This window comes from Equus asinus, chromosome 15 (genome assembly GCF_041296235.1).
Source record: "Equus asinus isolate D_3611 breed Donkey chromosome 15, EquAss-T2T_v2, whole genome shotgun sequence".
Lineage (NCBI taxonomy): Eukaryota > Metazoa > Chordata > Mammalia > Perissodactyla > Equidae > Equus > Equus asinus.
Window position 1 is genome coordinate 35,222,722 of NC_091804.1, and position 13,807 is coordinate 35,236,528.

Sequence of the window (13,807 nt, forward strand, 5' to 3'; positions counted from 1 at the left end):
CTCTACTCTTAAAAGTAGGCAACAGTTCTTACTTCCTCCTTTAGAACCAGAAGTCAGGGTGTTGCAAAGGGGAAGAAATTACATTAACAGCCTCTCCACCTTCCAGCACAAGGCATCCAGGTGTTAGGTCCTCTTTTGTGGCTTCTCATATTTGGTAAGGCCAGTTACTTTGCTTCCCACTCAAAGACCCCCTACCCCCTCTTTAAGCCTGAGATGTCACCAAGCCAGTGAGAGATGGCTGCATAAGGCCTGGTGGTCTTCGAGGGCCTGCCGGCCTCTGCCGTCTGTCCTGACACTGTTTATGGTGCCTGCCTGGAGCACCGCACTTCCTCGTGGGATTTGCCCCTGTCTAAAGATGTCCACACTGCCACAGGAGGGAGAAAATCAGGAGAGGGGAGTGTTTTAGCTCAAGGTTAGACTTGGGTGGTGCTTTCTTGCTGCTGTGAGGGTGGACAGCCAGATTAGTTCCTGCCCGCGGTTCCGGAGCTGTTGGAGCGGTCGAGTCACACCCAACCAAAGGTCAGCGGGAATCTCCCTGCTTTGTGGCAGCAGGGAGACCAGGAGAGGCCCTGTGGGAGGCCAGGTGGTGGAGCACTGGTCCACAGTGAATGGGAATTTCTCAAGAATGGCGCCACACCACAGATTGAGGCTGCGAATTCAATTGACAGAAGGGTCTTGCGCTCAGCCTGGGGCACCGTCATGGCCTTGTTCTCCTGTTAGGTCCCTGCTGTTCCCATGGAGTGACTTGGTGAACCTTCCTGGTAGAATGGCTTAGTCAGGAGAAAGAGGTGGGCGGGGAATATCCCACGGAAAGGTCTGGCAGTATAAGAGCTAGGGTCAGAGAAGTCCTTAGTGGTCTCAGACTCACACGTGGAGCCTTCAGTCCCAGGTCACAAAGCTGGTTCCAGAAGGGTGGGACCGGGCTGTCTTAATGAGAAAAAGACTCCTTTCAGGAGGCAAGGTGCACAAGCTTTGAGACTGGGTGTCAGGCTCGGAGCCCTCCCGTCTGTCTGTGAAGCACGCACAGGACGCACCGCTCCTTTAATCCTTGCGAAGAGGGCGTCGTCCCGGTTTTACTGAGAAGGGAATTGGGCCCAGAAAGGCGATGACATAGCCGGGATGAGAACCCAGCTCTGCCGTCCCAGGCCCCGCCCTCTGAACTGTCGGAGAGCGCTCAGCTCCGCCGCCCACCCGAGGCCAGGTGAGGGCTCTCCGCGCCTCCCCAGGCAGGGTCCGACATGCCCCCCACCTGAGGCTTCTAGAAGGCTGAGGGGTCCCAGGTGGGGCTCGGGGAAGGGCGGAGACCCGGGGCGGGCCCATGCGCGCCCGCGATTGGCGCGCGGGGCGGCGGGGGCGGTAAAGGGAGGGGGCCGCCAGGGAGGGCGAGCGCAGGCGGGCGCCGAGCGCGGGGCCGCGCGCGGACCGGCGCCTGGTTTCCCCGCGGCCCCAGCATCATGAACGCCAGCGGCGCGGGCTACCCGCTCGCCTCGCTCTACGTGGGCGACCTGCACCCCGACGTGACCGAGGCCATGCTCTACGAGAAGTTCTCGCCCGCCGGCCCCATCCTGTCCATCCGCGTGTGCCGCGACGTGGCCACCCGCCGCTCGCTGGGTTACGCCTATATCAACTTCCAGCAGCCGGCCGACGGTGAGTCCCCGGGGAGGGAGGGACGGCCGGCATCTCGGCCACCCACGCTTTCATCCCTAGCTGCTCCTGCATCTTCCATTTTGCAGCCAGGGAAACTGAGGCCCAGAGATACAGGGCGTTGGAAGGGGTCCTGCCCCTGAGAAGCCCCTAGAAAGGAACTAGCAATTAGTGTGCTCCTACTGTGTTTCACTGCTGCTCCGTTTTACAGAGGAGAGTGTTAATAAGGCTGAGTGAAAACAGCCAAGGGCTTTGGGGTCAGGCAGACCTGGGATTAGCAAACCGGCAGCTGTGTGACTTTGAGCAGATTACTGAACCATTCTGAGCTTCAGTTGCCTGTCTGAAAGATGAGGACCGTACCTGCCTTAGAGAGTGGTTGGGAAGATGAGAAATTCAAAGCACCGGTGAGGAAGATGCCAGAGGGGACACAGGTGATGAGTGGGCAAGCCAGGAGAGCTTGGCCTTGAGCTTCCTCCTTTCCTGGCGCGAGACCTGAGGTCTGCATCAGGCGCTTCCCTCTGGGGAGCCCTAAAAAGCCTCCTGCAGGCCAGGCTCTAAAACTGATTCCTCAGAGATGATCGTATTGGTTACAGCTTGCCAGGAGGGTGTGTCTGCACTTCTGTTCAGAGTGGAGAGGATAAAGATTAAGGGCACCGTGGTTTGCTGGAGCTCTGCCACTAGGGTATGAGCTTGAGCAAGATTTCACACTTGGCGGCTCTTGGTCTGTAAAATGGGGCTAAGGCTTACTCCCCAATAGCGTGGAAGGAGTGGAGAACTGTGGGAAGTATCTCCAGAATCATCTGGTACACTGTAAGCACCCAATAAGTGGTAACCTAAGAAAAATAACAGTAACTGTGATGTTCAGGTGTAAGACTTGACAAATTTAACCCAAAGCCCTGCCCCAGCCAAGTTCAAAAGAGGTGCCCTTGCTCTGGGTCTTGCAGGTGGATGGGGAGGGTCCCTGAGCCGGGGGTTTGCTGGGGTGGTTCTGCCTGTTTCCCCGCAGGTGGCTGAGCTGCCTTCCAGGGAGCCTTCCCCTTTGCTTTAGCTGCCCACTGCCTCTTCGTCTTCCTCCAAGCCCTGCACGACCTCACCTTTTTGCCAGACTTCAGAGATGGGGAACCTGAGCTCCAGAAAAGAGAAGAATTTTGCCCCTGGGTGTTTATGGCAGGACTAGATGGAAAACCCAGACTTCCTGAAGCTTGCCCCACTGAGTTCTCCACGGTTCCCTTCCATGCCTCTGAAACTAGAGGAGGCCCTGAAGCAGGGAACAGCATATGACCGGGGAGGGGGACAGACATAGGCTTGCCGTCTTCAGACACACCATCATTTACCAGACACCTATTTTGTGCCAGGCACAAAGTATAAGGCAGCTTGCATACCTTACTTAATTTCCATCCCGTCTGACAGCCTGGAGGCGGATGGTATTATCTCCCCTTGTTAGATGTGGAAAGGTGGGTAATACTTTACCATCTCCACTCTACAGGTGAAGAAACAGGCTCAGAGAGGTGATGTTAGCTTCCCCCAAACCTCAGCTCTGGCTCAGCGCCTTTCAGCTTCAGTTTCCTCAAACTGCTGCTGCCGCTTGTCACGCGGATCCTCCTTCACATATTTGTTTGCACAGTGTGCTTTAGAGACCACCGTAGGCCTGGCTCTGCCACTGATCTTGCGCCTTTCTGAGCCTCAGTTTTCCCTTCTGTGAAATGGGGAGAGGAATCCATCCTTCTGTGGCTGTGGTGAGGCGTTGAATGAGACCCTAACTGGGAGGCAGGAGGAGCGCCGTACATGTTAGTTCTTTCTGCTTATCCCTCCTGAAAAGAAAATCCTCATAGCTTGCTCCTTTCCCTCCTCCTCCTCCTGTCCAGCGGAGCGGGCACTGGACACAATGAACTTTGAGGTGATCAAAGGCCAGCCCATCCGCATCATGTGGTCCCAGCGAGACCCAGGACTTCGCAAGTCGGGTGTGGGCAACGTCTTCATCAAGAACTTGGAGGACTCCATCGACAACAAGGCCTTATATGACACCTTCTCCACCTTTGGGAACATCCTCTCCTGCAAGGTGGGTGTGCCTCTTGGCAGGGGCTGGGGGTTCTGTGTCGAATACCTGTGTGGTAGATGGATGCCAAGCAATACCTCACTTGATGGTTCACAAGCTGTTTTCTGTAAATCTCCAGGTTCAGCAAGCACTTGAATGGTAGTTATTGTTTCATTTTTATTGTCATAGAACGATCAGAGGTCATGGGTCTATCAGTCAGCTCTTGCTGTGTAACCACCCTAAAACTTAGGAGCTATCAACAACCACCATTTATTTAGCTCATAGTTGTGCAGTTGGCCATTTGGGCTGAGATCGGCTGGGCAGTTCTGGTCTTGGCTGGCCACCTTCATATGCCCACTGAGAGCTGGAAGGCTCTCCGTCTAGGGGAGAGATGGCTTTCAGCTGGAAGAGCTTGGCTTTCCTCCCCGTGGTCTTTCATCCTCCAGCAGCTAGCCCAGGCTATTCTCATGGCAATGGCAGGGTCCCAGGAGACAGAGTGAAAGCTCACCAGGCCTCCTGACATCTAAGCTCAGAACTGGCACACCATCACTTCCAGTGCATTCTGTTGGCCAAAGCAAGTCGCACAAGACCAGCCCAGACTCGGAGTGAGAAGACAGTAGAAATTGTAGGAGAAAGGACGTGGACCCAGGAAGGCCGTTAATTCAGGCCATCGTGGCCATCCTTTGTTTTGAAGATTTCTCTTATAATAGAATGTAAGTGCCATAAGAGACCTTGTTCTTATTCCCCATTGCATCCCAGTACCTAGAATGAGATGTGACACACAGTAGGTGCTCAATAAATATTTGTTGAGCGTATGGCTGTATTATCATTGGAGAAGGGCTCTGGTCATTTCTCTGACCTCATAGATGAGGATCTTGAGGATGAGAAGTCAGAAAGCAGGTCAGTCAGTCCTGACAGAGGGCTTAAACCTGAATGTTTTGCCCCAAGATTTTATGAAGACAGCGGTCAGTTACCCTGCTGACTACCCTTCTGGGGAGGGTTGGGGGAGTGATGGCGGCCTCAGTGTTAGAACTCTTCCTTGAGTCCTACTGTGTGCCAGGCACAGCCCTTAAATTCTCAGCGGAGCGGAGCAGACATACTCAAGGTGGTACGGTAGCTGGTAAGGGCTCACCATGATAGAGAAACAGCACGGGCTGTTTCCTGTCTTTGAGGATCTAAGAGAGAAAGTCTGACCTGTGTGGTGAGTTCTTATAATAATAACAGCATGTTTATCACGTACTTTCTATGCGCCGGGCTTTCTGCATAAATGACCCCACTGAATTTCCTAAACAGCCCCTTAAGATGTAAACAGGAGGATCCCTGAGTTACATTTGAGGGCAGAGAGGCTCAGAGCAGGCGTCACTTGTCTGTGGTTGTGTGTTGTTACGTGGGGGTAGGAGGTAAGTGCCCGAGCCAGGATTTGGACCAATGAGTCTATCAGCCTAGTTGAAGCTAACTTAACAGGGAAGAGTGTCTCGTCCCATTATCCGGGCCTCGAGGCTTCCTCTGGGCCGCTGAGGGTTGGACAGAAAGCCCTGTGTGGCTCAGGCAATCTCATGAGGCCCTGTCGTGAGCCCGGTTAGACATAAGGTGTTCGATGTGGTCCCTCCCCGCAGAGCTCTCAGGCTACTTGGAGATGGTGAGACTTTTAGGACTAGCCAGAAGTGGGCTCTGAGGGAAAGGCCCAGGAAAGAGAGGGCCACGTGGCTGCTAAGAAAGTTTTCTGTAGCACGGAGGGAAGAGCGCTAGACCTGGAGTCAGGCCACCGGAGCGCGAAGCCCAGCCAAGCCACTGAGCAGAGAGGCTGCGTGATGCCATCGGTCAGGGCAAACGCCCTGGGTTCCGGTCCTGCCTCTTCCACTTCCTGGCAGTGTGACCTTGGGCCAGTTAACTTCTCTGTGCTTCACTTTCCTCTAAAAGGGGACAGTGGTAGAACCTACCGCACAGGGTCATTGTGAATGTATATTAACTCAGGTGATCTTTACAACGTGTATAGCCCTTGAAAGGGTACCTGGCACCCTGTTAAGCATCTAAGTGGTAATAAGTAAGTAAATGGCAATAACCAAAAAGTTACCTCTGCTGGCTGGCTGACCTTGGACAAGTCATTTATTCCCATTTTCCCCAATCAGGCAGCTGAGACTCAGGTTAAGAATTGCCTGGAAGGGTTCCAATAGCAAATATAACAAGATAAGTGTGTGATGCCCTTAGCCATGCTTGGCCCAGAGTGGGGGCCCCGCCAATGTGATGAAATCTGAATGGAAGAGCTGGGGCTTGAGTTGAAAGTGGAAGGGACCCTACTTGGGGCTGGAGAGGTAGAGGGGTGTGTGGATTTGGAAGCAGGACTTGTGCAGGGCCGAGTGGAGAGCCTCAGTGCCCAGCTGATAGAGTTCTGTGGGTAGGAGGAGCTCCTGGAGGTTTGTCACAAAGGCTCGTGGTCACAATTACATTTTAGGAAAAGCATCCTAGTGCTCAGCCTGGAAGCTGGGTTGGGAGGCTGGGGTGGTCATCCAAGCAGAGAATGCTGCTGAGCTGGGGCGGTGGCTGCGGGGATGGGTGGAGCTGTGGACAGCTTGGAATGGGCCTCAGTGCTCTTAGTACAAGTTCAGCCAGAGGGATGGGAGCTACGTGGCCTGAAGATCTTTCCTGTTCTCAAGCTCTGTCCTCCTAACTTGAATCTGGAGGCTTACAGAGTGGGGGTAGGATGTTTGTGGGTCTTTTTTCTTTTTGAGGAAGATTGGCCCTGAGCTAACATCCGTGCCCATCTTCCTCTACTTTCTATGTGGGACGCCTACCACAGCATGGCTTGCCAACCGGTGCCATGTCCGCACGTGGGATCTGAACTGGTGAACCCCAGGCACCCGAAGCAGAACGTGCGAACTTAACCGCTGCGCCACCGGGCCGGCCCCTGTGGGTCTTTTAAAAAATTGAAATGAATTTGTTGTTGAAAGAATACATGAATTGGTAAAGTTTAAACCATGTGGAGACGAATAAAGTGACAAAGAAGGTTCTGTCCCTTTCAACCCAAGTCCCCAGAAAGAATTGTTATTAACGGTTTTGTGTGTCTGTGTAAAGTTTTCCCTGTCTAGATGCCCACTTGAACCCAACTGGACTTGATTTTTTTCGCTTAACTATGCCTTACAGATAACTCCCTGTCAGCTGTGTAATCTACCGTGTCCTTTTCAGCTGTGCACAAGCAGTAGCCTAGTGTGAATGCACTGTAACTTGCTCGACCAGTCTCCTCTTGATGGATACTCAGGTTGTTTCTAATTCCTGTTAGAAAAAAGGACTCAGGAATGGGGGTGTGAATCTAATCCTTGTGCCCATCACTTTAGGAAGATAGTTAAAAGCTGGTCTACGGTATAAATGAGAGCTGTGTTCAATTTGGGGACTTTATCCTTCCTTACTGTGTGATTCTAAGGCAGTAGATTGACCTCTCTGAGCCTTACTTTCCCATCTCGAAAATGGGACTGTTGTGTGACATAGGATACTTCACAGATAATAATATCTGTGATGGGTATAACATCTGTGATAATATCTGAGAGCAGGCACTCAGACGTCAGTCGGCATCTCTCCCATCCTTTCTGCGTGACCCTCCAGTCGGGTGCTCTCCCTGTCCTTCTTCCCTGTGGCCCAGGTGGTGTGTGACGATCACGGCTCCCGAGGCTTTGGCTTTGTCCATTTTGAGACCCATGAGGCTGCGCAGCAGGCCATCAGCACCATGAACGGGATGCTGCTGAATGACCGCAAAGTGTGAGTGTGGGACGTGGGCTGGGGCCGACGCTGGGGGACAGATCGTGACGCCAGCAACGGGGGCCTGATGCTACCCCCCACCATCTAGTGCGCCCCAGGCCCTGGGCAGCAGCCGGCATTCCTCCTGCTGGTGTGACCCTGGACGAGTCGCTCGATCTCACCGGGGCTCCCTTTATTCAGGTCAAAATGGGGCTGCTGCTACGCGTTAGAGGGGGTTCTGCGTCGTCAGTGACGTGATGACGTTGACGTTCTAGCAGCTGCAGCTAACGTCAGATCCTCAGTGGACTCAGCGGGGTCGTCTGTTTTCCAGCCTTCTCAGCATGGCTGTGAATTTTTTTCTTAAGCCTTTTGTGTTGTTTCACGGGAGTTTGGGATAGGAAGGGAAGTAGCCATATGCCTCGCCTGCCATCTTCGTGCGTTTAAGTTTGGCATCGTCCCCACTTCACAGATGGGACAATTGAGATGCAGACGCTCGGGAGAGGGCGCCCTGGCAGCTCCCCTCCCCCGGTTCTGAGTCTGCCCATCTGCTGGCCCAGCCCCGGGCTCAGCACTGGGGAGCGTCAGATGCTCTGAGCCGGGAGAGGCCCTCAGGATCCTTTTGTCCAGGGTTTCCTGGGGCGGCTCCTGTCAACGAGACTGAACCTTGGCAGGCTTGTCCTGATTCTCAGGAGGATGTCATGTTTGTGAGCGACAATTTGCTTATGTTTTACCTTCGCCACTCAGTTTCCTTCCATTTTTTAGTGCCAGCTACAACCTGTTTGTGCGAAGTGCGCTCTAGATACCACCAATTTTCTTAGGCTTGCTTCTTTTTTCCCCCTTAATCTAGGATGCTTTCCTAGATGTGTTTACATGTACTTTGAAATTACAATTTTTTTAATTAATATTGTATTTAAATAATTTCAGTCCCTCCCTCCATAGCAGCACCGGCATGGACCATGTCTCGTTCTCTCACCACGGCTTCCCGAGTGGCCCCAGTACATGTTAACTGAATAAGCAAATGCCCGTGATGTGAGTTTAATCTTCAGTTTTACAGAAATGAAGATGGAGGCTCAGAGAGGTTAAGTAACTTGCCCAGGGTCACACAGCTAGGCAACTGCAGAGCAAGGAGTCAAGCCCTTGTCTGTGTGACTCCCAAGTTCATGCTCTTATCTCCTGTGCACTCTGCTGCCTGGTGTATGGTAGGAGTTCCCTGTGAATTTGCCACAAGAATGAAGTCTTGTTCACCTTATGCTGGAATGTAGAATCCTGGTTGTTGGAGGTGGTCAGCCCTTAGGCGAATTCCATCTAAGGAGAACCGTCCCGCGTTGCCTAACAACAGGGCTACGTTCTGAGAAATGCGTTGTTTTGAGATTTTCTTGGTGTGGGAACAACATAGGGTGCACTTACACAAACCTGGATGGTATAGCCTACTACACACCCAGGCTATGCGGTACTGATCTTATGCGACCATGTTGTATATGTGGTCTGTCGTTGACTGAAACGTCGTTATGCGGTGCATGACTGTATTGCCCTGTCCAGTGTCCTGATGACCGATACAGAGGCCTGGAGGTGGGCGGCACCTGAGCCCAGTGGCCCAGGGTTCCTGGGTGGGCCGGGGTTGAGATGGGGGTGGCTAGTGACTGGCAGCTGCCTACCCTGTCGGTGTGTCCACAGCTTCGTTGGCCACTTCAAATCCCGACGGGAGCGAGAGGCGGAGCTGGGGGCCCGGGCCACGGCGTTCACCAACATCTATGTGAAGAACCTCCCGGGGGACGTGGACGAGCGGGGCCTGCAGGATCTGTTCTCCCAGTTTGGTGGGCATGTTCCCCAAGGGCGGAGGGGATCACTTTCTCTTCTACTTCCAGGTCGGGCTGGGAGGAGGGGCCCTCCTGGGCTTCCCAAGGACTTGTGGGAAGGGAGGGGGACCTCTTGGGGCTTCCCAAACTCCCCTTTGAGCCGGGTCGGCCCTTCCCAGGGAAGATGCTGAGTGTGAAGGTGATGAGGGATGACAGCGGCCACTCCCGGGGCTTTGGCTTTGTCAACTTTGAGAAGCATGAGGAAGCCCAGAAGGTAGGAGCCCCTGATGGCCCTGTTTCATGGAGGAGGTGCTGAGCCAGGGCTAGGAAGAAGGGAGTTCAGGAGCAGGGGGCTCCAGCTGCCCATGGAGGAAAAGAAAGTCCCTTCCCAGCCTGGGCTCACATGAGCCAGAGCCCTTCCTGCCTGTGGTGGAGGCAGAAGGCGTCAGCTGCCTTTGGTTTCTTTCAAACCCTGAGGCTGGCTTCTTTTCATAGATTCCTGCACACGGGAGGTAGAAGGGCCTTTGAGACAGCCACTACCCTCTTCTTGCACTGATGGTGGGATTGAGGCCCGGGAGGGAAGTGCCATGTTATTTCTTGCTTCTAGGCCTTCGCAAATGCTGTTTTCTCAGAACACTTCCCTTCTCCTGCTCTTTAGGCTAGTGTCATACCTGTCAGTAGGTACCAGATACATACTTGCTGGACAAGTGAATGGTACAAGGTCACACAGTTAGTGACAAAGCTGTAATAGTGTCATCTTTGGCCTTGCACCATAAAGTTCTTTCCATGGCTGCTGCCTCATTAAGATCACCGGATGTGGAAGATCTCAGCCCGTGGTGGATTCTGGCTGGAGACCTGGATCCTGGTGCCATCTTGATAGCAGCCACTTCTCACTGAGCCAGGCACCACGCTACGGGTTTTCCATACGTTCTCATCTCTGCTCCCACCAGTGTGGGCTCTGTTGTTATCCTCAGGTTCCACAAGGCTATAGCTAGTGAGAGAGATCCCTGGGATTAGGACCAGCTCCTTCTGACTCTAAAGTTTAGTTCTTAAGTAAACAGCTCCTTTGAAAGGTAACCTCTTGTGTGTCCTTGGACAAGGCCTGCCCTCTCTCTAGGCTTTGGTTTCCCCAACTGTAAAATGACAAGCTGAAGTAGAGTAGATGGGTGACACTGCAGGGGTCCCTAGACTCCAGGGTCTTAGAGACTGCAGTAATGACCTTTCAGACTGATGTACAACAGGCAGTTTCTGGGTCCCCAGGGTATATTTACATACATTTGCATACATTTGCATATTTGGATAGGGACGCAAAAGTCTTCATTATGTGAAAATATTTACTAATGAACTGACTACTTAAAAAGTTCCCTTTCAAACATTTCTCCCCACCTAACACCAGTGTCTAATCTGACCCACTGAGTCAGTACACACATGGTCTGCCTTTTGCTGATTTTTGCAAATAAGTCGATGCACGTTAAGTTCGGTATAAATGGATGGCAGAGAAAGGTTGCACATCTTGCAGAAGATATGGGATTTCATACAGTCAAAGCCACTGACAATTTAGGATCTGGCAAGCTTAGGCCGCTTAATTGAAGAAAAGAAACATCAAAGGGTTAAGACAAATGTCTCTAAAAAAACTAAAGCCCTCATACTTAGCAAAAAGGCTTCTTTGTGCTGTGAAATCCAACATGAAGTGAAAAATGTTGATTCTGCTGTCAGGCCATCTTGAAAGAATTATGCTTGTTGCTTTGTTCAGATACTCAGTGTATAGTTACAGTGGGAACCTAAATGTTAAATATGGAAAACCTGGCACATTTCAATTTCACTTTCTTTTTCTTCTTCTTCTCCCCGAAGTCCCCCAGTACATAGTTGTAAATTGTAGTTGTGGTCCTTCTAGTTGTCGCATGTGAGATGCTGCCTCAGCATGATTTGATGAGCGGTGCCATGTCCACGCCCAGGATCCGAACCGGGGAAACCCTAGGCTGCCCAAGCGGAGCAGGTGAACTTAACTGCTCTGCTAGGGGGCCGGCCCTCAATTTCACTTTTTAAAGTAGAGCCCGAATCAAATTTTTTTAGTCTACAGTTTACTCTGAAATTTTGTCTTGTGTTTTTTAAAAGTGGATTCACTTTAAATGGCCTTTATCCTGGTACTAATTATTCTCAGCTAACATGGCCAGCCTGGCTGGCAAGTGGCCTCCTCTAGGCCCAAAAGATGGGACTGGAGGCCAGGGCCTCATGCGGTGCTTACCAGGTACTCCGGCTGCCTCCCTCTGCACAGGCTGTGATGGACATGAACGGGATGCAGGTGAGTGGGCGGCTGCTCTACGTGGGCCGGGCCCAGAAGCGGGGGGAGCGGCAGAATGAGCTGAAGCGCAGGTTTGAGCACACGAAGCAGGACCGGCTGAACCGCTGCCAGGTGAGGGTCAGGCTTCCGGGTGGCAGGTCTTCTGTGGGACAGCATCTGTGTGTGGAGGGCCCTGAATGGGACTCCTTCCTCTTGCAATCGCCACTTCTGAGAACTTGGCTTTAAGGATTGCGGGGGTGCTGCAGCTTCCAGGGGACGGTCCCCTACCCCCCAAGCTGTGTGGGCCTGGAAGGGAAGGGGCACATCTCCAGTGTCCTTTCCTTCCAGGGCGTGAACTTGTATGTGAAGAACCTGGATGACTCCATCGATGATGAGAAACTCAGGAAAGAGTTCTCTCCTTACGGAGTGATTACCAGTGCCAAGGTGAGGGCTGGGGGCGCCTGCAGCGGGTAGACAGCCTTTCCCTCCATCCTCTCAGTCCCTGCACACCCCGCCCTTCCCCCACCATGGCTTCCACGGAGCTGGTGATGACTCCTTTTGGAGTTTGGGGGCTGTGTCTGACCCCATTGGAGCTTGTCCATCTGCAGCCTTGTCTGGGTGGATGGGAAGAGGTTAGAAATACAGTCCCAGTCACACAACTGGCCTTATTGGGGTTCACTGTAACCTTGGTTCATTCAACAAGCATTTATTGAGTGCCTACTGTATGCCAGATTCCAGAAATTCATGTCTCAGAATTTCCATTGACTTTTGTTGTCTGACCTTGGCTGGTGACATAATCCCTTCTGGGCCTCAGTTTCCCCAACTGGAAAGTGAGAGGGTCGGGATGCATCATTCTTGCTTGATTCTTCCCCATTTACTGAGCACCCACTGTGTGCCCAGCCTTCTTAGCACCTGAGGTGTGACGATTGGCTGTTCTACTCAGTAGCTCTGTGACCTTGAGCAGCTGTCTTGAGTCTCATCTATAAGCTGAGGGTGTTGGTATTGCTTTGGATGGTCCTCAACCCTGGCTTATTAAAATCCCCTGGGAGCTCGTAATACAGACAGCTGAGTTGGACAAATTGTAGCTCTGAGAGTAAGGCCCGGGCATTTTATTTTCAAAAGCTCCAGATGATTTTATGATAACCCAGTGTTCATTCATGCCATCCTTAAGCACCTGCTGTTTTACCAGGCCCTGTGGGACGCACACAGGGACAAATCAGACGTGGTCGTTGCCTCTGAGTAGCTTATAGTCTAGTGGGGAAGTTAGACACATCACTAAAATAGATTGTAAGGTGCGTGTGTTGGGGGTAAGTATTGGAGGCGGAGCTTTGGTTAGCTGTGCAACTAGAAGGAGGGCTTCCTGTAAGAAGTGGCAGTGGCAGCAGCATTTGAGTTGGGTGTGAGGAGGTAGGGCGCTGCAGGTGGGAATGAGGAACTTTCCAAAGAAATCGGTGCAGGCGATGGGGCTGGGGACCTGCCCCCGTGAGGTGATGGCTGGGTTCTCAGGAAGTGGTCTGGAAGTGCTTTGCCTGTTGAATCCAATTTTCAATGTCCTCCAGGGAGCCTGGTCTTTGGGGAAGAGGTTCTAACAGTTTTTGAATTAAGGACCTTTTGGAAAAAATGTGACAGAAAACTGTGGGACATGTAAATTAAGCATCGGTAAATTTGATTAAAGATCCTAAAAAGCCATGGCCCTCTTTCCTGGCAAATGCATACTTGGTGCGGTATTGTGGTTGAAAGCTGAGATTTTAAAGTTAATCAGAACTAAGTCTAAAGCCCAGTGCTACCATTAACTAGCTTGGAACCTGAAGGAAGTGACTTTGCCTTTTAGACACTGTTTGCCCATCTGTAAAATGGGAGCAACAGTACCTACCTCTGGAGATGTCCTGGGAGCTAAAGAGCCCGCATGTGGAGCACCTGCCCACAATAAGGAGTGAAATAATGACTCTTCTGATGACTCTCACACATTACATGTAATTTCAAGAGATTCACTAACCTCTGTGAGGACCCCTTGATGAAGGAAACTGTAAAAATCTGGATTGCTTAGAGTTGAGGCACAGTATTTTGTTAATTGACCAAACAGGTTATAAATGGGGTTGTTATATAAGTATATATTATATAATTTAACATATTTTCTATTTTAGCTAAAATATAGTAAATGTGAAAATTAAATGAGTTAATGTATATAAAGTTGCTTACAACACTGTCAAGTTCATAGTAAACTCTGCATAAGTGTTGTACTAATTTTATTTTATTTTTTTGGTGAGAAGATTGGCCCCGAGCTAACATCCATTGCCAGTGCTCCTCTTTTTGCTTGAGGAG

At 51.7% G+C, this 13,807-nt stretch overlaps 1 protein-coding gene across 9 annotated transcripts in view; it reads left to right on the forward strand.

Moving 5' to 3' along the window:
* Window positions 1–33: 33 nt before the first annotated feature.
* Window positions 34–13,807, forward strand: part of PABPC1L (poly(A) binding protein cytoplasmic 1 like) — a 28,510-nt gene continuing 14,736 nt past the window's right edge. For 4 of the 9 annotated variants that reach the window (XR_011494654.1, XM_070485985.1, XM_070485988.1 and 1 more), the window contains exons 1-7: window positions 1,223–1,647; window positions 3,510–3,703; window positions 7,314–7,429; window positions 9,083–9,222; window positions 9,384–9,478; window positions 11,480–11,617; window positions 11,834–11,929. Coding sequence is in view for 6 of the 9 variants with exons in the window: in XM_070485985.1 (XP_070342086.1) it covers window positions 1,455–1,647; window positions 3,510–3,703; window positions 7,314–7,429; window positions 9,083–9,222; window positions 9,384–9,478; window positions 11,480–11,617; window positions 11,834–11,929 (972 nt within the window). In the remaining 3 variants the exon portion in view is untranslated. The other 5 variants (XR_011494655.1, XM_070485987.1, XM_070485986.1 and 2 more) reach the window with 4 other exon arrangements.